At 45.4% G+C, this 23,787-nt stretch overlaps 1 protein-coding gene across 1 annotated transcript in view; it reads left to right on the plus strand.

The window, feature by feature from the left end:
• LONP2 (lon peptidase 2, peroxisomal) overlaps positions 1-23,787 on the plus strand; it is a 796,271-nt gene that overhangs the window by 427,385 nt on the left and 345,099 nt on the right. Inside the window, exon 11 of the mRNA XM_078670264.1 lies at positions 7,148-7,275. Within this exon, the coding sequence (XP_078526390.1) occupies positions 7,148-7,275 (128 nt within the window). The remainder of the gene's footprint in view (positions 1-7,147; positions 7,276-23,787) is intronic.

The raw sequence follows: 23,787 nt of genomic DNA on the forward strand, positions 1-23,787 counted from the left end.
CCAACAGGGGGAGAGGGGCTCAACAGAGGGTTCAAATCCCTCAGTGGTCCCAGAATAAGAACCAAGGAAAATCCCAGTTCCGAGGCAAATCCAACAGAGGTAGAGGAGGTCACCAGCAGTCCTCTACCACCACGAGAGGAGGAAAGGCTTGATCAGTGGCTTCCTCTGGCGCCGTTGCCCACTCCAGTGGGAGGAAGTGCTTCACAACACCTGACAGAGTGGGTCAGCATCACAAAAGATCAGTGGGTGCTGAATATACTGCGCAATGGATACAGGCTACGTTTCTGTGCGCTCCCGAAAAGCATTCCTCCAAAGACCTCTTGTCCTCACCAGCTGAGCTTGCTCCGCAGAGAAGTGACGGTCCTCCTACAAAAAAGAGCTGTAGAGGAAGTTCCTCCCTCTCAAAGAGGAAAGGGAGTCTACTCAAGATACTTTCTTGTCCCCAAAAAAGATCAGGAGGACAAGCTCAGACCCATACTAGATCTGCGTCTCCTAAACAAAGTCATAGTCCGAGAAAAGTTCCGCATGTTAGCTCTTCACAAAATATGCCCACATCTTCAAGCCGGAGATTGGATGTGTTCGGTGGATCTGTAAGATGCATACTTTCACATTCCGATTGCTCTGCAGCATCGCAGGTACTTGAGGTTTGTCGTAGGAAGCAAACATTACCAGTACAAGGTGCTACCCTTCGGACTCAAGTCCGCACCACGAGTCTTCACCAAATGCATGGCAGTGGTGGCGGCTTTTCTTCACAAAAAGGGACTCTTCATTTACCCCTACCTGGACGACTGGCTCCTAAAAGGCCCGTCTCCGGTACAGGTGACGCACGATCTGCAACTTTGTCTACACCAGTTGCACAGGCTCGGTCTCCATGTGAACCTGGAGAAGTCAGTCCAGCGGCCGACACAGTCCATCCACTACCTAGGCTCCGTTCTGGACACAAGATTGGGAAAAGCTTTTCCTTCGGAGGAGAGACTTTTTTCCATGAGGCAGAAGTGTGGGATTCTATTAGAGTCTCGGCTTCCAACAGTCCGACAGGTAGCCTCCCTGCTGGGTTCCATGGCGTCCTGCATTTTTCTCATCCCGAACGCCAGGCTGAGAATGCGGCCTCTACAACAGGCTCTCGAAGACCAGTGGGACCAGGCGACAGGGCGTTGGGATGATCGTATCACTCTTTCCCAGACAGCGAAGGATGCCATCAAATGGTGGACTTGGACGAGGAATGTGCTGGTGGGAGTACCTTTTCATCAGCCACTACCCACCCAGTCTATAGTGATAGATGCCTCTCTACAAAGCTGGGGAGTGCACATGGGTCCCCTACAGATTCAGGGTCAGTGGTTTGCACAGGAGCAGACGTACCACATAAACATGCTGGAACTCAGAGCGGTGTTTCTAGCTCTCAAAGCTTTTTTCTTCCAGCGATTGAGTCCTACTCAGTCTTAGTTCAGACAGACAATACAACTACCATGTTCTATCTGAACAAACAAGGAGGCACACGATCTCGCCCTCTTTCCCGGGAGGCTCAAACCATCTGGCACTGGCTTCTCTCTCGAAACCTTTCAGTGGTCGCGGTGCACCTTCCAGGCGAGTTAAACATCAAAGCAGACGCACTCAGCAGGCACTTCGAAGATCAGCCAGACTGGGTGCTAAGCGACGAAGTGGTAGAAGAACTTTTTCGTTGTTGGGGTCGTCCAGCCATAGACTTGTTTGCGGATGAAGAAAACGCAAAATGCCACGCCTTCGCGTCCAGATTCCACCGGCCAGGGACGCAGGGGAACGCTCTCCTGATGGATTGGTCGGCAACATTTGCTTACGCGTTTCCTCCCCTGCCTCTGATTCCGAAGGTAGTTTCCAAGCTCCTCAGGTCGGACATGGAGATGACCTTGATAGCTCCGGATTGGCCATGACAGTGGTGGTACCCGGACTTGCTGCATCTGTCTGTGTGTCCACACAGACGACTTCCTTGCAAACCGGACCTGTTGAGCAAGATGAACGGGAGGATACTACATCCCAACCTCTCATCACTGAACCTGACAGCATGGCACCTGAGGTCCTGCAATATGGGCATTTGAATCTGCCTCCCGAATGTATGTACATTTTAAAGGAGGCTAAGAGGCCTTCCACGAGAGCATCTTATGCGTTCAAGTGGAAAAGGTTCTACATATGGTGTAGGGATCATCACTTAGATCCGACTAAAGGGTAGGAGGAGGTAATCCTGCCATACCTCCTTTCTTTGGCATCTTCTTGTTTGAAATATGCTTCCATTAGAGTGCATTTGTCAGCCATAGTGGCGTACAGGAAACCCCTGATCAGATCTCTTTCTTTCAGGTTCCGGTGGTTAAGGACTTCCTCCAGGGGTTGAAAAAAGTCTATCCCCCTGTGCGAAATCCTTCTCCTCCTTGGGAATTGAACCTGGTTCTATCCAGGTTAATGTCACCTCCTTTCGAGCCCATCCACAAGGCCTCTTTACAACATCTCTCTTGGAAGGCGGCCTTTTTAGTGGCGATTACCTCAGCGCGCACAGTAAACGAGATACAAGCGCTCTGTGCGAAGGAACCATATACTGTTTTCCACCACAATAGAGTAGTCCTAAGGGCTCATCCATCTTTCCTGTCTAAAGTGGTTTCTGATTTTCATATAAATCAGTCCATTTCCCTCCCTTTGTTTTTTCCAAATCCTACGACCCCAGCCGAGCGGTCACTGCACTCCTTGGATCTTAAGAGAGTGCTCAAGTTCTATTTGGAAAAGACTAAAGGGATCAGGATCAACTGTTTGTGAACTATGGTTCAATGAGGACGGGTTTTCCAGCGGCCAAGAGGTCCATCTCCAGATGGATTGTCTCTTGCATTAAATGGACCTATCAGCTTGCAGGCAAGCCTTTATTGGTGTCACCCAAAGCGCATTCCACTAGAGGGAAAGCCGCTACAGTAGCTTTCTTACATGACATTCCAATGTCAGAAATATGCAAGGCTGCAACCTGGAAATCAGTTCATACCTTTACGAGACATTACTGTCTCGAATTTGATTCCAGGGCCGATACTCAAGTAGGGCAAGCCTCCTTGAGAAATCTGTTTGGGTAGCCTATAGCCTGCTCAGGCTTGTTGATGAGATTACCGTCTTGTCATTTCTTTGCCCGCAGGGATGAGGAAAGGCTCGCTATTCTATTCTAATGCTTATGACTATTGATGAGGATCCCCTGGAAGAGAAGGATTAGTTACTTACCTGTAATCCTAGTTCTCTTCCAGGGGTATCCTCATCAAAGTCATAAGCAACCCTCCCGCCTCCCCGGGCAAAGGATATTCTTTAATAAGGAGATATTGTTAACCTATTTTGTTACTGGGTTTGTTTCAGTCTCCGAAAAGAACAACTGACCTAACTGTCACCCCTGAGGCATGATGGGATACCGGGGGTCATGGGTGCCTTAAAGGCACAGTGTCAGTTTTTTTGTATACAGCTACAGGTTAGCTTTTCAGTCTTTTTAGACTGTGTATTTGCAATGCAGCCTGGGAGCTTTCTATGCTTTCAGTGTGGTATAAGAATTTCTGCTGCTGCCTAAGCATTAAAACAGTTTCTAAACAATCTTTTGTGTTGTTTCTCATGTTTCTAATGCATATTATTCATGTATGGTGGAAATTCTTCACAGCATATTCCAGCTCTGATGTGATTTGGCTGCTATTGCATGTTTTTATATATATATTTATATATATATGTATATATATATATATATATATATATATATATATATATATATATATATATATATATATATATATATATATATAAATATATATATATATAAATATATATATATATATGTATATATGAGTATATATATGTGGGGCACATATAATATAGTGTTTCCGGGGTCCCGCGCATGGGCGGGAATATTCTAATGCTTATGACTTTGATGAGGATACCCCTGGAAGAAAACTAGGATTACAGGTAAGTAACTAATCCTTCACCACCTGAACTACGGCAAAACTCGAAACACCTGACTGGCGCCAGTTCGACTCCCAACTTATGGGAGAGCCGCAGCATATTTAAAGAGGGTTGAAGCATACTTCCTGGTTTAAAGCAGCATTAGAGGAAGGCAACAATTGGCCGAAACGCGTCATGCCAATGCTTTCATTAAAAGGGGTTCCCTACCATCCCTGCTGTGTCCTTTGACTTCTTGCAAGTGAAGTGGTCATTGAGTGATATAAATAAAAGATATATATATATATTTCATATATATTTATCCACGTTAAGGGGCCTATAACGATGCCTCCGCACCGCGATCGTAATCTTGAAAACCGCCGGTCAGATTATGATGGCGGTGGTGAACTCGGCGGCATGAAAATCGATCCACCGCTTTTCCGCCTGTAGCAATCCGCCCGTTGGCCTGGCTGGCGGAGCTGTACCTCTAAAATGGTGCCGGTGCCTAGGTTTTTCCACCGTCCGGATTAGGATGCATGCGGAAGCCATCTTTTCCGCAGCAGTCTCTCCGCTATGGAAAGGCTTGTGGGGATTGTGTTGGGGCCCCGTTGCGGGCACCCCTCATGTTGGGGGTGTGTGGGTGCACTGGGGGGGTTACCCATGGTACCCCACTACTTTTCACTGCACCAAGGTGCAGACACAGTGCCTGCCACGTAGTACAGTGAAATGCACAAAAAGCTTGTTTTCTCAATGCACGGTTCTGCTGCCAGCACCTCCCGCCACAATGTTAACACTGCGGAATGCGATCATAATTCAGCGTGCGGGACCGCTGGATGCATAGCGGTCAGACCCAAACTCTGCTACGGTGGCGGCCAGAAAAAGTCCGACCACCATCCTAATAGGTCCCATAATGTTGTATACAACATGTTTATTTTATCATACGTAGAGTGTTGATCTATTCGTCTGTTAAACTGTTACCCAGGATCCTCAATGCGTATTTATCTTACAAAGGTTTAACTACAAAACAGTTTGCTATTCTTATTCTGGCATGTGAATCTATGAAAGATCCACTACTGGAGAAGTAAATTAGCTACGTACCTGTATCTGCAGCTCTCCAGAATTGGTATCTTTCATAGATTCACATGTGACCCACCTGGCTTCCCTTTTAGCTCAGGATTATTTATTCCCTCTTGTGCTTGGAAATCTGAGGGAATAAGCCTCTCTTTGGAGTGTTCTAGAGGGGTCTAGCACCTGATTGGTTAAGGTTTAAAGTTTGGTCTTTTTCTAAAATAAAAAAAAAGGACATAGATAGGATAGCTAAGTGATTGTCTATTACCATTGTAGCTTATTATAGTGGTACACACTGCTTTATTATGGTACCGTGGGAATCCCACTTCAACAATGGGGAATGATTAAAGCATGCACATCTATGAAAGATACCAATACTGGAGAACTGCAGTTACAGGTAACTCATTTTCGTATAGCAGATTTTAGGTTGACCAATCAGGGATGTCGATACAAGAGCTCCTTAGTTCATTGTGTTAAACCAGATGGTGAGAAGCACCTACTTCATTTCCACCTTGAAGAACATAAAAGCAAACATGAAAATTGTCCTGTTAATTCACTCAGATACAAATAAAAACCTAAGTGAACACATCACGGTGACAAGAAGCACACTGAAGAACCAACACACAATGCTAGACGTCCTTCACAGTTGACTTCTAGCATATCAAATGCTTTCCTTGCCAACCTAATCAAATCCAGAACCAGCAAATACCATGCAGTACACGCTATTCCTATGCCACCACTGTCCAACAAGTCATCTTTCTAAATGCCCGCTACCACAAAAGCCAATAAAGTATCACCTACTTAGTTTGGTACAATAAGCCAGGTGTAAAATGCATACATTTAGTATAGCTGTTAAAGCGCCAAGGACATGCCAATGGCAAATATGCGCTGTTGAAACCCCTGGCATGTATGGAGCATATGTGTGTGAAATTACAGATAACCAAGCAGAGATTTTCGTGAATCAGGTCCTTAATCCTTGGATGTAATCTCACATAAATCAATGCTGTTAGCCATGATGTATTCTTAGAAGGTTTGAGTTACTTTTAGCAATGCAGGCTACAATGACCCACACCCAATACTGACTCAAACTATGTCACTTGTAAATTGCATTTATATAGCGCTTACTACTCCTGGTGAGTAGAACACTTCTACGGAACCCAAGATGAGAATGAATAGTTCTTAGATTAGTAAAAGAAGAATATTCCATAAGCATTAGTTGTGTAACTTTTGTGCTCTTGATTTCGTGTGTGTTTAGTGGAGTGTTAAGTAGGAGTAGAATGTTGGGAATGGATTTGAAAAGAGAAGAAGCAAGCTGTTTTTGTAAGTAGTGGTTGCGTGTCTCTTTTAGTTGCGTGATATGACTAAAAAGGAGGATGTTAAAACGTCTGGCTGCTGCAGAGTATAGTCCATGTCTGCTAAATATAATGTTAGTGCCTACGTTATCGGCGTTGTGTCTATCCAATGTCACTCAGTCAAGTGTGATGCAGAGCCATTGAATTGACGAGTTGATGCACCTCTCTCTCTCTCTCTCTCTCTCTCTCTCTCTCTCCCTCTCTTGATCTCTTTTTCTCAAGCCAATTGTCTGCTTAAAGCGACTTGAGACTAACTTGCCAGTATGCATCTGTCTTGGACAGTAAACATCCAAGCACAAAATGAAACCTGGCTTCTCATTTTAATAATAATAATTAAATCTTTATTCGGATAAAAGCAATCCATAAAAGCACAATTCAATCACAGTCAAACAGAAATTTCAACGGTAAACATTGTATAAAAAAACACAATAAAAATGAACAATGTCATAGGGTAACATTTTAAAAGCTGTTGGACGGGCAAGTGTAAACAATGTTGACCACATAGTAGGTATAGGGTTAAGTATGAATATAAATATCAGCAGCAGCATCAGATACAATAAAGTGCAATGTAATTGTAAACAGTAACCGCAACATAGTGCGTAATAGTTATTTTACTTGCCTCCAGACCTAAGCGGGGGGCCTTAGTAATGCTCAGATGAGGAAATAATAATTACTAAATGGCTTCTCATTGAGACTGGCTGTTTACATCCCTTTAAATGGCATAACATCCTTGCACAAGAAGGGCCTGGCTATTAATTGTACTCGAGCCATTTTGAGATAGTGTCTGTTAATTAATTAATTATTTCTATCAGGTATACCAGAGAGGCTGGTGTGCGCTCCTTGGACCGTAAGTTTGGAGCCATTTGCCGAGCTGTGGCTGTGAAAGTTGCAGAAGGGCAGCATAAGGACACCAAACAGGACCGTCTGGAATCAGGGGAAGGTAAGACTTGGAATTATTCTTAGTTCTACAAATCAGAAACTGTAAAATATCATGTTCAAAATATGAAATTCTCTCTTGATTTTTTTACATTCATGACATTTGTCCGTAGAACTGTCAGATTTGAGTTTCTGTAGATATTATCTGATGATAAATATTAAAATATATTTGTACACACTCAAAACACTAACTACGACAAGCGATTTGCGTTATTGAAATTGCATCATGCAATTGAGGGAGTTATTCGACATGGAGCAGACAAAATTCAGAGTACACATCCCAGAAAAAATTTAAATAGCAACACACATTGATAAATCCCAGTCTCTGCTACTGAGCCTCTCACAACTATGTATCGGAATTAGAACAGCCTTTGAAATGTCAATACGAAGTCCTCATGCAAAATGTTCTATTTGGAATAGGTGCACATGCCTTTTGCTCCCTAACGTGGAGCACTATGTCTTCAGCATAACAAAATAAACAAAATGTCTGACGGTAAGTAGCGCCCTATGCTCCTTCACGAACCTTGCCTATTGCTCCATCACAAAGCAATCACTGAGAAATGAAAGAGGTCACTCTTACTCTTGTCACTGAATCCTAATTTGTGACGACTATCCATTACATAAATGCAGCACTTATGCAAAATTCCTATGCAAAATTCCTTCAAAATCCCCACCTTTTTCTACCAATTTAAAGAACCAGGGGCCCGATGTAGGTCGCCAAATACCGGTCGGTAACAGCCGATTTCGTCCATTACCGACCGGTATTTGAAGATGGAGATGTAGGGGCATGTTAAGATACAGAATCGGTAATTTTACCGATTCTGTAAAATACCGAATCGGTACCGATTCTGTATTTTGACATGTAGGTAGCACTGCAATCAGTGCTACAGGGGTCTAAGAATTCGTTATTTACCACCAACTAGAAGTTGGTGGTAAATAATGAAAACCCTTTAAAAAGCATTTCTTTTGCTTTTTAAACAGTGCCATGTTGCAGACATGCATGCCCTAAGGCCATGTATGTCTGCAACATGTGCACCCATGCACAATTGAGGGGTGCAACAGGGTGTCAAAGTGACACCCTGCCACCCTTCAATGTTTCCCCCAATTACCGTATCGGTATTTACCGATTCGGTAATTGCCATTGATTTCAATGGGCCTCAAGGCCCATAGGAATCAATGGCAATTACCAAATCTGTAAATACCGATTCGGTAATTACCGATTTTTACCGATTCGGTAATTGAATCGGTAAAAATACCTACATCCCGATTGCCAGTTCTTAAATACCGAATCGGTATGACTCGGTATTTAAGAATCGGTAATCTGGGATTACCTACATCGGGCCTCAAATGTCTTCTTAATAGCTAAACTTACCACAGCATAGTTCTACTGAGTCTTCTGAACTTCAAATAGTTTAGGGAAAGCATGCAAAAGTTCAAAGTGGTGTTTCATCCTGGTGTACCACAAGATGACGAAATGCAATGAAAAGTATGCTGTTTGTAAAAAAGTATATAATGGTTTCCATTTAAAGTAAGGGATGCAGAATAATAAAAACAGTGATAACGTAGTAATGAAATTACATGGAAATGATAATGCATTTTTTCAGGTTTTTTTTAAAAGAAATTAATCAAAAATAAGTTGAGTTAAAAAGTTTGGGCGAGTGAGCAGCCAAAGTCATCATGTACTGCTTTTGGTAAACTAAATGAGCTACTCCAGCAGGTCTTAAACTGGGATCCGTGACTTCGACACAGGGGATCCGCAACTGTTTAGCCAATTAGCTAATATTAGCAGAATAATAAAGTATATATAGATAAATCCTCCTTACTAGTGAAGGTGGGTTTAACATTACTGTTTTTGAAATGCCTCCTTAAGAAAGTGTGTTTGAAAGGATGGGGCGACCTCTCACCCCAATTCGGACGCACTTCGTTAATTCAAGCATGAAGCTGATGCCATAAGTTCATTCAAATTAATCATTATTTATTGTACTTTAATCCAAAGTTCCAAAATTCATCCTTGCCACATGAGAGACGTCTTATGTTAAACACTGTATCCTAAAAAGCTGCAGAAATGCCAATCCAGGCCTTAAACTGTCGCCCGGAGTGTACATAAGTGATCCTCACAAGTTTAATCCTCGTAACCCAATGCAATTCGGGCCTAGTCCTGGCCCTTCGTCAGGGGTATTCTACAATTGAAAAACATTAATGTGAGACCTTGTATTTTAAATATGTTTAAATCTATTAATCACTGCACAAATATTTACAAACCCATTTTTTGATGTCTTTTTGTCATAATCAACGCCTTCCCGCTAAACATGGCCTAAACGCTACCACTAAATCGATGTATCACTACTCGCATCCTGCCTCAGCAGCTATGTTTCTTTCTATACGCTTTAACCAAACCTGTTAATTAGCTAAGTATTGACCACCTCTTAACCTAAATTTCAACACCATCATACACCTCACTGGTCCCATTGCATAGAATACGACCCACCCTTCAATAGCTCCACTCCCCAGTGATTGCCACACACTGTTGAACTACTAATCCCATACTGCACTATGTTTGCTATCATAAAAGTGCCTCAATGCCATGTCTACCAAACCGCATTATATACAATATCCCAAATGCTGTTCATTCGGTCTAATAAGGCATCTAATTTAAATACCCCGCCCACCCTTAGATGATGTATACAACGTTAATTATGCGATGTCCTCGGCTTTGTATTTCCACCTAAGCTAAACATAACAATATTCTATGCTGATTAATGCTACGCATGTTGGTATGCTAACTGAAAAACCATGTTTAAAACTGGAATAAAATCTCGATCCACTCTGTTTAAACAAAGTAGTTCGAAAGGGTTCACTTTTGAGAAGATGTTCTTTCAAACGTCTCATGTGACAGCGTTGTATTCATTTTTTTTCTCCTTTAGCTGTAGTCGATGGGTGCAACTCGTCAAAGGGCAGACCGTAATATTTCAAGCAAAAAGGGGGTGTCTGAGTGCACACCGATTTCTTCCTTTTATTCACTTTTGTCCTCTTTTTAGTCTGTTTGCGTGCAAGTCATGCACGTGGTTTAGGGTAGACCACATCTTCGGACTTGCACGCAAACAGACTAAAAAGAGGACAAAAGTGAATAAAAGGAAGAAATCAGTGTGCACTCGGACACCCTCTTTTTACTTTGAGAGAGTGCCCGTTTCTCTGTACTTGCTGCTCTGTATGCCTGACATCCTGTCTCCAATATACGTCTGGAATGGGTGACAACTACAGTTTGTGCATTTCCACTGGACAGCCACAACACAGGAAAGATAGCTGTATCGGAGTACCCATCTACATACATATGCATTCCGATGGCCTTGTCTGGGCACTATAGAAGAGAGGGGAGAACACCTCAGTTGAATAGGCAGTGTCCTGTCTCCACACAAAGAATTGATTACGCCCTACTGATAGCCTGGCAGACAGGACTAGGTTCAAAGGGATACTTGTGCACTTCATAGAGCTGCATTAAAGTCAACCCCACATAAAACTGCACTTTTCGGTATAAGTACTGGGTCTCTAACCCCCTAAAATCATACGCTACTGGGCTTGTAACTGGAGCTCTGCCAGAAGAACTGCTGTGCTCCTTAAAGGACTCAAACGACTGCTGATCTGGAAGGCCTGCTTTACTGTTTTGTGTCCTGCTGCCTGCTGTTCTCTGACTCTAATGAAGGAAAGCTGGACTTTGCCTTCACTCCAAGTGATCTCCAAGGGCTTGTTGGCTTGCCTCCTGTTGCTTGCGACTCAGGGATATCAAAGTCTGTACCCCTGCTCCTGTGTCTGGCTCACTGGAAGTGGCCCAGATTCTTGCAACACAGATTTCAACACATCTCCTGTCTGCATGTAGCAGAACAGGTGCTTCAACCTTGTTACAGAAGTAAAATCAGCACATCAGATAGTTTGACTGAAACAACGCATCCACTTCAAATGTGTAGGAAAGTGCCCCTTTTGTCATGGTTACCCCACACTTTTTGCCTGGTATCTGATGCAACTTGTCCGAGAGTGTGCTGGGTTCCTGCTAACCAGGTCCCCAACACCAGTGTTCTTTCCCTAAACTGTACCATTGTTCAAGAAGTGGCCTTTAGGATCCTTGTAAGTCCCTAGTAAGTGGTAGCCCTGGTACCTAGGGCATTGGAACTAAAAAGGGTCTCTAAGGGCTGCAGCACGAAATATGCCACCCTAAGAGACCCCTCACCAAGATCATGCAGACTGCCATTGAAGCCGGCATGTCTTGGTGAAGAGAACACTGAAGAGTCAACATGACACAAACCTCTGTGCGCCATGCCAGCAAACGACTGAATGTAGAAAGTCACCCCTGTGGCAGGGCTTACAGTGTGAGGACAGGGTGCATGTGTGGCCATATCCACCAGAGTGGAAGGGTCCTTTGATACCCAAGTTCACCCTTCGAAATTACAAGTGCGCAGGGAAGCCATAACAAGTACATGGGCTGGACACACGTCTTCACGGGTTCCCCAGCTTCACTGTACCCCAGGTTGTTTGGTACCAAACACCCCGTCTTAATAAACCCACACTGATGCCAGTGCTGGATTTATTAATGGATGCACCCAGAGAGCGCCTTAGATGTCCCCCCTGAAAACCTATTGACTTCTAGTGTGTTGACTGACTGTTCTCAACCAACCAGCCACCTTAGGCAAGTTTCTTACCTCCTGAGGTGAGAGGCTTCACTCTTGGACGGCAGAGGTGTTGACACCTCATCCAAGCATGATGGGCATTCCAGGGCGGGAAGCTTTAAAGGTCCTGCCACCTTTGATATGTGACCCCGGATCTCTCCAGATAGTGGAAGTGCCAACCCCCTGTCCTGACCCCGCTTTTTGGCAGCAAGATAGGTGGGACAATTAGTTAGATTAGGTGTGCCCACATTCACCCAGCATCACCCCTTTGGTGGGCCAGCTAATGTGGACCTCAGTTTTTAGAATCCTCCATCTTGTGGTGGCGAGAATTAGCCTATTAAGGTCAAGGTTATGCCCGCTTCCCACAGGAAGTGGTCATATAGAGGGTGTAGTCGCCCTGCAGGTAGGCAGCCCATTGGCAGCTACCCTTTACTCCCCTTAATACCCCTAAATTGAGTATTTAGAGGGCACCCCTCGACCCTGACCTTCAGATATGACGAATCAACAGAAGAAGGACAAAAAAGAGTGACTGCCTGGTGAGAACTTAAGCAGATCTTTGTACTTTGACAGAAACCCTGCCGTCCTCAGCCCTCTCTTGACAATTGTGACAGAGTGATGTGTCCTGCGAGCTGGGAAATGACCAACACCTTGGGCAGCCTGCCAGCACTTCAACCAGCACTAGATGAAAGTACTCATGCTCTGGAAGGTCAGATCTGTCTCCCCACAGAGTGTGAAGACACCATGAACAACTGGAGTGGTGCTGTAGCAACCCCTGGGGTACTGAACGCCCTGCACCAAACACAGACCGTGAGTGTCCAGTCTTTACTCTCACTGCATCACTACCAAGCAGCCGTCGAGGTACAACAGCTGACCCACTTCGAGAGTGTCCCAGCTGCCCTGATTTCTCCTCTTCCAGCTGTTTATCGCTGACGGTGAGGTGCAATTGTATGCACCAACCCTGCTGACCAAACCACTCTGCTCCTGAGCCCACCGGCATGGGTCCCAACAAACCGGCTGTGCCCCCATGCTCCAAGACCTCTTGCAACCTGAGCCCTCATTTGGGAGCCCTCAGACTTGCAGGCAAGTCCCCCTGTGCAGATTCTTTTCAGGTGGCACTCCTCCTCCATGGTGCCAGCTCCCAGCCGCACCAGTTCCCGAAGAACTGCTGGTAATGCTTTGAACATTGGCCCACTACTATTCAGATTCTAGAAGGTGAACCCCTGAAACAAACTGTGCCTACCTTTTATGCATCTTTTACTTCTCCTCCCCAAGGATTGCATTGTGCATAAAAGTGCACTGTTCTGAAACATTTATCTACCTGTGCATAATTTTATTGAAAACTATTCTTTCCGTGAAACAAAGTTCTTGAGTTTGAAATATATATATATATATATATATATATATATATATATATATATATATATATATCCAAACAAAAGGTTGCCCTCTAGTGAAGACGCCACACACGGGTAGTTGTAACACCTTTAATGACAGGTTCCAGTGAGGTGGTCCTTCTTTCCACACCAGTTTGTTGTCAATGCCCAACGCGTTTCAAACACTGTGTGTCCTTGTTCACGGGCCGAAGAAAGGAAGGTGTATGCAGCTCCTCGTGGTAAAACACCTGATAATGTTGACCAAGTCCCGCCCCCAGTGGGCGTATGCAAACGTGCATGTTGGTACTCGTAGTTTTACCACCATCCCAAGTGGGTGCTGCTGAGCCCCCTTAAAAATGTCATCAAGTTTGCTGGGGGTCGCGTAACTAAACCCCCTTGGGTAGGATAGGAACAAAAGAACTTGCGCACTGTTATTTCCAAGTCCTGTCGCACGGTTCAACCCGTTCCTTGTTGAATCAGTGGATCTGATTCGGATCCGCAGGAGTAGCGGCGGAGCGTCTTCGCGGCTGAGCAAGCCGCTACAATCCAAACAAAAGGTTGCCCTCTAGTGAAGACGCCACACACGGGTAGTTGTAACACCTTTAATGACAGGTTCCAGTGAGGTGGTCCTTCTTTCCACACCAGTTTGTTGTCAATGCCCAACGCGTTTCAAACACTGTGTGTCCTTGTTCACGGGGGTTTAGTTACGCGACCCCCAGCAAACTTGATGACATTTTTAAGGGGGCTCAGCAGCACCCACTTGGGATGGTGGTAAAACTACGAGTACCAACATGCACGTTTGCATACGCCCACTGGGGGCGGGACTTGGTCAACATTATCAGGTGTTTTACCACGAGGAGCTGCATACACCTTCCTTTCTTCGGCCCGTGAACAAGGACACACAGTGTTTGAAACGCGTTGGGCATTGACAACAAACTGGTGTGGAAAGAAGGACCACCTCACTGGAACCTGTCATTAAAGGTGTTACAACTACCCGTGTGTGGCGTCTTCACTAGAGGGCAACCTTTTGTTTGGATATATATATATATATATATATATATATATCCAAAAATATGCAGTCCCAACATTCAGGAAGTGCTCGTGGAAGCCAAAATCGTTTGCAGCAAATCTTTATTCTGGAGGTCAGCAAGCCAAACAGGGATTCGAAAGAAGGGCAGAAGCATGCTATAAGTTGCAACCAGCTAGACGCGTTTCGAGCAAACTCTTCATCAGTAGCTGGTATGAGGAGAACGAGGGAAAAAAGTGTTCATAGGCTCCTTGGCTATTTCAACCATCTCCCGCCCCGATGGGCGTGGCTCCAGGCATTGTGGGAGATGTAGTCAATGCTCCTTATCAACCCCAGTGGGTACCTTGTACCCCGTCCTAATGTCCATCCATTTCGGCGCCCCTTCAAAGGAGTCTCTGCGCTGCTTTGTTGTTGACTTCCTTGCTGTCTCACACACCCTTCTGCATAAGTGCGTGAAAGCTTCCTCCACTAAGCTGCTGCAGCTCGTGCCGCCGCAGTGGACCCGCTTTGGAACGCGGTCGGCTCTTCCTACGACCAAGGGCGGCCGTTATTAATCCAAAAATATGCAGTCCCAACATTCAGGAAGTGCTCGTGGAAGCCAAAATCGTTTGCAGCAAATCTTTATTCTGGAGGTCAGCAAGCCAAACAGGGATTCAAAAGAAGGGCAGAAGCATGCCATAAGTTGCAACCAGCTAGACGCGTTTCGAGCAACCTCTTCATCAGTAGCTGGTATGAGGAGAACGAGGGAAAAAAGTGTTCATAGGCTCACTGGCTATTTCAACCATCTCCCGCCCCGATGGGCGTGGCTCCAGGCATTGTGGGAGATGTAGTCAATGCTCCTTATCAACCCCAGTGGGTACCTTGTACCCCGTCCTAATGTCCATCCATTTCGGCGCCCCTTCAAAGGAGTCTCTGCGCCGCTTTGTTGTTGACTTCCTTGCTGTCTCACACACCCTTCTGCATAAGTGCGTGAAAGCTTCCTCCACTAAGCTGCTGCAGCTCGTGCCGCCGCAGTGGACCCGCTTTGGAACGCGGTCGGCTCTTCCTACGACCAAGGGCGGCCGTTATTAATCCAAAAATATGCAGTCCCAACATTCAGGAAGTGCTCGTGGAAGCCAAAATCGTTTGCAGCAAATCTTTATTCTGGAGGTCAGCAAGCCAAACAGGGATTCAAAAGAAGGGCAGAAGCATGCCATAAGTTGCAACCAGCTAGACGCGTTTCGAGCAACCTCTTCATCAGTAGCTGGTATGAGGAGAACGAGGGAAAAAAGTGTTCATAGGCTCCTTGGCTATTTCAACCATCTCCCGCCCCGATGGGCGTGGCTCCAGGCATTGTGGGAGATGTAGTCAATGCTCCTTATCAACCCCAGTGGGTAACTTGTACCCCGTCCTAATGTCCATCCATTTCGGCGCCCCTTCAAAGGAGTCTCTGCGCTGCTTTGTTGTTGACTTCCTTGCTGTCTCACACACCCTTCTGCATAAGTGCGTGAAAGCTTCCTCCACTAAGCTGCTGCAGCTCGTGCCGCCGCAGTGGACCCGCTTTGGAACGCGGTCGGCTCTTCCTACGACCAAGGGCGGCCGTTATTAATCCAAAAATATGCAGTCCCAACATTCAGGAAGTGCTCGTGGAAGCCAAAATCGTTTGCAGCAAATCTTTATTCTGGAGGTCAGCAAGCCAAACAGGGATTCAAAAGAAGGGCAGAAGCATGCCATAAGTTGCAACCAGCTAGACGCGTTTCGAGCAACCTCTTCATCAGTAGCTGGTATGAGGAGAACGAGAGAAAAAAGTGTTCATAGGCTCACTGGCTATTTCAACCATCTCCCGCCCCGATGGGCGTGGCTCCAGGCATTGTGGGAGATGTAGTCAATGCTCCTTATCAACCCCAGTGGGTACCTTGTACCCCGTCCTAATGTCCATCCATTTCGGCGCCCCTTCAAAGGAGTCTCTGCGCCGCTTTGTTGTTGACTTCCTTGCTGTCTCACACACCCTTCTGCATAAGTGCGTGAAAGCTTCCTCCACTAAGCTGCTGCAGCTCGTGCCGCCGCAGTGGACCCGCTTTGGAACGCGGTCGGCTCTTCCTACGACCAAGGGCGGCCGTTATTAATCCAAAAATATGCAGTCCCAACATTCAGGAAGTGCTCGTGGAAGCCAAAATCGTTTGCAGCAAATCTTTATTCTGGAGGTCAGCAAGCCAAACAGGGATTCAAAAGAAGGGCAGAAGCATGCCATAAGTTGCAACCAGCTAGACGCGTTTCGAGCAACCTCTTCATCAGTAGCTGGTATGAGGAGAACGAGGGAAAAAAAGTGTTCATAGGCTCACTGGCTATTTCAACCATCTCCCGCCCCGATGGGCGTGGCTCCAGGCATTGTGGGAGATGTAGTCAATGCTCCTTATCAACCCCAGTGGGTACCTTGTACCCCGTCCTAATGTCCATCCATTTCGGCGCCCCTTAAAAGGAGTCTCTGCGCCGCTTTGTTGTTGACTTCCTTGCTGTCTCACACACCCTTCTGCATAAGTGCGTGAAAGCTTCCTCCACTAAGCTGCTGCTGCTCGTGCCGCCGCAGTGGACCCGCTTTGGAACGCGGTCGGCTCTTCCTACGACCAAGGGCGGCCGTTATTAATCCAAAAATATGCAGTCCCAACATTCAGGAAGTGCTCGTGGAAGCCAAAATCGTTTGCAGCAAATCTTTATTCTGGAGGTCAGCAAGCCAAACAGGGATTCAAAAGAAGGGCAGAAGCATGCCATAAGTTGCAACCAGCTAGACGCGTTTCGAGCAACCTCTTCATCAGTAGCTGGTATGAGGAGAACGAGGGAAAAAAGTGTTCATAGGCTCACTGGCTATTTCAACCATCTCCCGCCCCGATGGGCGTGGCTCCAGGCATTGTGGGAGATGTAGTCAATGCTCCTTATCAACCCCAGTGGGTACCTTGTACCCCGTCCTAATGTCCATCCATTTCGGCGCCCCTTCAAAGGAGTCTCTGCGCCGCTTTGTTGTTGACTTCCTTGCTGTCTCACACACCCTTCTGCATAAGTGCGTGAAAGCTTCCTCCACTAAGCTGCTGCAGCTCGTGCCGCCGCAGTGGACCCGCTTTGGAACGCGGTCGGCTCTTCCTACGACCAAGGGCGGCCGTTATTAATCCAAAAATATGCAGTCCCAACATTCAGGAAGTGCTCGTGGAAGCCAAAATCGTTTGCAGCAAATCTTTATTCTGGAGGTCAGCAAGCCAAACAGGGATTCAAAAGAAGGGCAGAAGCACTTCCTGAATGTTGGGACTGCATATTTTTGTATATATATATATATATATATATATATATATATATATATACAAACACAAGAGTCGCCCCTTTAGGAGATTCCACTCAAGCAGAGGTTACCACACAAATCATCACAGGCAGCAGGTATCGCAGCATGCGGCAAAGTTTTCGAGGCCATACGCGTTTCGAGCAACTGGCATGCTCTTGATCACTGGCAATTACTGACGATAAGGCAGGCTGTGTAGGAAAACGTAATTTATTGAAATAAGAAGTCCCGCCCTGAATGGGCGTCACTCAAGGCATTCTGGTTAAGGTAGTCCAAAAAATAATGCCCACACGACTTCATGTTCCTTTTACCCCAGTGGATGCCAAATCCTAAAGTCAGTTTGAATGTTCATACCCTGTCGGGTGAAAGCGCTGCACATCACGCTGCCAGCCAGCCAATATTTTCCTGTGACTTAGGCCCCCTGCTTCCTATAGAGCGTCCAAAATTGCAGCCACTCGGGTTCCGATATAATAAGCGGCGGGAAATCTCCGCGACCGGGCTGGCCGCTATGAATACAAACACAAGAGTCGCCCCTTTAGGAGATTCCACTCAAGCAGAGGTTACCACACAAATCATCACAGGCAGCAGGTATCGCAGCATGCGGCAAAGTTTTCGAGGCCATACGCGTTTCGAGCAACTGGCATGCTCTTGATCCTACACAGCCTGCCTTATCGTCAGTAATTGCCAGTGATCAAGAGCATGCCAGTTGCTCGAAACGCGTATGGCCTCGAAAACTTTGCCGCATGCTGCGATACCTGCTGCCTTGTGTTTGTGTATATATATATATATATATAACTGCTCCACTTGCTCCAAAATATCCCAGCCGGGATTAAAAGCAAAGTAAGGCACTCACGGGGTCTGTCAATCTCAGCAACAGTATTTATTCAACAGACGCGTTTCGGGAGAGCGCTCCCTTCGTCAGTGTTTCACACAAAACGCGCGTAACAGCAGCATGTTATAACATTTCATTTCCGTCAAAGCGGGCATAGACATAAACAAAGGACAGACTGTAAGTCTTAGTCATACGCGCCATCTTGTAGTGTCTAATACCCTCATTTGCAAAAGATAAGTGTGTGATCTCATTAAACCTTCAACCTTATTGCATGAATAGTAGTTATTATTCATTATATTCAATGTTGATGGCCATGAGGTTTACTGGTAATTCACATAAACGCGAACATTTTAAAACGCTAAAATGCGTATTCAGTAACCCTCTAAATGAAGGGATCTCAATTTACCGCCGTGAATCGGCTTTGGCAGAAATCATACTGCCCCTTAATTACAAGCACCAGTTTAGTGCATAACGACTACAGACCAACAGGTCTGCCTGTCAGAATCTCGCCGTGGATCGGCATCGCAGCCCATACGGCTGCTCAATGTCTCAGTATGCCTCATGGCCATAACTCCACACTTTTAAATTCAAAGGCAGGTTACTGCATAATACACACACATCATCTGTTATAAACGGTACCAAAGCTTCAGTTATCAGAACAGGACCTAAGCATTTACCAGATGTGACTCGGTCAACCAAATGACAATTCCAAGGTCAAAATCAAAACCAAAATCAACAGAATTTGTCCATACCACAATGTGAACCAAAACCATGTCAGCTTACTCTGCTGACATTATTTCAAGAGCATTTCACAGCAAAAACTAATCTTTTATTGTCTAGCCCAGGTGTGTTGATAATTCCTCCCCCATGTTAAGCCCCCCTGGGGCCTTCGTTTCCATATCTAATATGTAGCGGTACTCCAACCTTCTGAGCATCTGTAACCTATTTCCTCCTCTGGGATTATCCACTACATAATCCACACAGAAGAACCTAAGTAGATCCCTATTGCTGTTGTGCTTGATAGCGAAGTGACGCGCGACCGGATAAGAAAAATCCTTATTCGCGATCGCTCGCATATGCTCGAGTATTCGTAGTTTTACCGGATTGATTGTGCTGCCAACGTATCTAAGTTGGCATGGACATACCAAACAGTAAACTGCGTGGTCCGTGTGGCAGGACATAAACTTCTGTATTCTCTTTCCCCCTTTGACACCTCTTACCTCGTATGACAATGTACGCCTACTGAAGGCGCAGGCCTTACATTTGCCACACGGGAAGAAGCCTTTGGTTTCATTCAGGGTCCCAGAACTCTTCTTCGTAGAGCTAAGATGGCTGTGGATCAGATGATCTCGTATGCTTCTGGCCTTACCAAAAGTGATCAAAGGAGCAGCTGGCAAATCTGGTCCAACTATCTGATCAGTTTTTAAAATGTGCCAGTGTTTATGCATAATTGCTCTTAATTGCCAGGAGTTAGCTGAGTAGGGGGTTATCATTCGAAATTGATTTGCCACATTCGACTTGGTTTTGGTCTTAGGTTCAAAAAGAGAGCATCTTGAGAGTCCTCTGACTCGATCAAGTGCACTGTTTAGGAGGTTGCGTTTATATCCTCTTTTAGAGAATCTCTCGATACTCTCTCGTGCAGACTTTTCAAAATCACTGTCTAAAGTGCAGTTGCGTCTCAATCTGAGTAGTTCTCCGTAAGGGATACTCCTCACTAATTTTTCAGGGTGGCTACTTGTGGCGTGTAAAACGCTATTTCCCGCAGTTGGCTTACGGTATAAGGAGGTGCAAATTTTATTATCCCTTATCGTGACCAACAAGTCTAGATAGCTAACCTGCTCCTTATTAATCTCCCCTGAGAATCTCAGATTGCACTCATTGTTATTGAGTAATTGGACAAACTGTTTGGCCTCTTCTGTAGACCCATCCCAAACAAGGAACAGGTCATCGATATACCTGTACCAAGCAATGACCCTCCTGTTGGAACTCTCATGTTGTGGGGCCCAGGCTACCTGCTCCTCCCACCAGCCCACGAACAAGTTCGCGTAGCTGGGGGCGAAGCAGGAACCCATCGCTGTACCAGATAGTTGTTTATATATCTGATCCTGAAATGTAAAGATGTTAAAATACAAACAGAATTGGATAAGGTTCAACAACATTTTGTTGTGCATTGCAAATTTTAAAGGTTTCTTATCCAAGAAGTATTTTACAGCAGACAGGCCTTTCTCATGATCGATAACCGTGTAAAGGCTTGTGATGTCAAGAGTCACGAGTGTATAAGTTGAATGCCACTCGATTTTTTCAATTTTCTCAATAAAGTCAGATGTATCTCCTATATATGACTTAAGTGAGATCACAAATTCAAACAGGTAGTGGTCAAGGTATTTGGACAGATTTTCAGTTAGGCCACCAATGGACGAAATGATGGGTCTGCCCGGCAGATTATTGATGCATTTGTGGACCTTGGGAAGGTGATAAAATGTTGGTAGGATAGGATGTAATGTTTTTAAAAACAAATATTCTTCCAGGTCTAACATTTGTTTTCCATGCCAATGTTTCAAGATTTCATGTAATTTTTCTATGCTTTCAGCATATTCTTTTCTCGTTATTTTGGCATAACAATTCCCATCCTGCAATTGCCGCATTGCCTCCGATATATACTGGTCCTTTGTTAAGATCACGATGTTACCTCCCTTATCCGAGGGTTTACATACGATGGTTTGATCATTGGATAGGGCCGTTATTGCCAGCCTCTGTTCCTTAGAGATGTTGAAGGATTTGGGTCGATGGATCTGCTTGGTTCTCAATTTCATCAAATCCTTGACGACTGTATCCGAGAAGATGTCTATCGCATCTACAGCCGTCTGAGGCACAAGTTTGGATGGTTGTTTCAGTCCACTCTTTGGAACCTCTTGCGCAACATCCACGTAAGACAGTCTTTGTGTTAATGTGTGTGTAGTTTCATTAACTTCACTGTTCCCTTCAGCACGGAGGTTTTGCAGCATTTCACACGCAGTCAAATCATTGATTCTGACAGGCAGACCTGTTGGTCTGTAGTCGTTATGCACTAAACTGGTGCTTGTAATTAAGGGGCAGTATGATTTCTGCCAAAGCCGATTCACGGCGGTAAATTGAGATCCCTTCATTTAGAGGGTTACTGAATACGCATTTTAGCGTTTTAAAATGTTCGCGTTTATGTGAATTACCAGTAAACCTCATGGCCATCAACATTGAATATAATGAATAATAACTACTATTCATGCAATAAAGTTGAAGGTTTAATGAGATCACACACTTATCTTTTGCAAATGAGGGTATTAGACACTACAAGATGGCGCGTATGACTTTACAGTCTGTCCTTTGTTTATGTCTATGCCCGCTTTGACGGAAATGAAATGTTATAACATGCTGCTGTTACGCGAGTTTTGTGTGAAACACTGACGAAGGGAGCGCTCTTCCGAAACGCGTCTGTTGAATAAATACTGTTGCTGAGATTGACAGACCCCGTGAGTGCCTTACTTTGCTTTTAATCCCGGCTGGGATATTTTGGAGCAAGTGGAGCAGTTATTTTGTATCGCGGTGCACCACCGCGAAAAACGGCACCCGCTGCAGGAGTGACTCGTGAATGGTGCAACAGGAGCGTTCATAAATACACGAGTGCACCGTCGCCGAGGGTGAGGAGAGGACCTGAGAAGAGATCGGCCATCCCTACCAGATGACACGCTGAACTGAGACTGGACGATACAGAACAGCGGGGGCAGAGAAACCGCGAGGAAACAGCGGTAAGCCTACCTTTCTGATTTATCTATTCAGCTTTAAAGAGTCCAGAGCATACAGACAGTGTGGGACAGACGGCGCAGCGAGGGGTTTTGGAGAAATCTCAGCGGAGCAGTATTGTGATATTCCCGGGATCGGGTTATCACGTGGACATTAAATTATGTTTAACATGTCAGAACGCAAAGGAGCGGCAGTAGACATATTCAAAAATAAGAATCCTGACATTTCAAAACCTCCGAATAAAAAGACCACGGAAGTTACCAACGCTTTGACTACACAGTACAGGAAGCTGGAAAAACTCCATGAGAGGGAGTTGCGCAAGTGGTGGGAGGGAACATCACTGCAGGGATATATAGAGGTTCAAAGGGTACCAAGGGGACTGCGTATTTTCACTGTCCCAGCCTATGAGAACCCAGATCCCCTCCTACTAGAGACTTGGGCCTCACACATTGCATCCTCATGTAAAGGAATGCTTGAAATTTTGGTCCAATTCGCATGGAGCGACCGGGAGAAGGTTGTAAAGGAGATCGAAGAATTGGAAGAAGAACTTTCCAAGAATCCAGAGAAAGTGGAACAAGAACGACTACGGGCGGCCATGAAAACAAGATTGGGAAAATACGAGACTAAGATCAAAATGAGGAAACAGGAGAAATTTGACCGAGACGAACGTGATTATATGATGGGAAGGGTCCTCACCTTCTCCAAAAAGTACGACCAACCGCGTAAAGATCTGGCGAAGAAAAAACAATCACCAGGTGCGTCCACGGAGGGAAGAGTGGAAACCTCCGACTCGGACCTCACTGCCAGTGAGGCATCAGGTGATGAAGCGGCTGGCACCTCCATCACGACATCGGAGACTCCTTTTCAACGGGAGTTTGGAGTAATAAGAGAAAGCTGGCTGAGGGGTGGCAAAAACAAACCCCCGGAAGACACAGACAAACCAGACGAGGTGGATGGAAAGGGAAGAGGCAGAGGAAAAACCAACCCAACGATGAGAGTGACAAGAAGTCAACGCAGAGGGAGATGGTAACAGAAACCAACCATCTCACCATTGTGAACTTGTCTGAACGGGTACTAACATCAGCAGAAGAGTCTGTTCTAAAATTGGGGCTGACATTCTGTCCCAACGCTAACTTAGAGTACACACAGACCCGAATAGACCTCTATAAATTCGTTCGGAAGGTCAAACTTCACAAATTCTTCAAAATAAAACCAACGGCCCTAGAAACCAAACATCTGAGACAAAATAAGAAAAATACAGATCTCCTTACGGTCAATGATTTGACTGCGTGTGAAATGCTGCAAAACCTCCGTGCTGAAGGGAACAGTGAAGTTAATGAAACTACACACACATTAACACAAAGACTGTCTTACGTGGATGTTGCGCAAGAGGTTCCAAAGAGTGGACTGAAACAACCATCCAAATTTGTGCCTCAGACGGCTGTAGATGCGATAGACATCTTCTCGGATACAGTCGTCAAGGATTTGATGAAATTGAGAACCAAGCAGATCCATCGACCCAAATCCTTCAACATCTCTAAGGAA

This window comes from Lissotriton helveticus, chromosome 12 (assembly GCF_964261635.1).
Source record: "Lissotriton helveticus chromosome 12, aLisHel1.1, whole genome shotgun sequence".
NCBI classification, from domain to species: domain Eukaryota; kingdom Metazoa; phylum Chordata; class Amphibia; order Caudata; family Salamandridae; genus Lissotriton; species Lissotriton helveticus.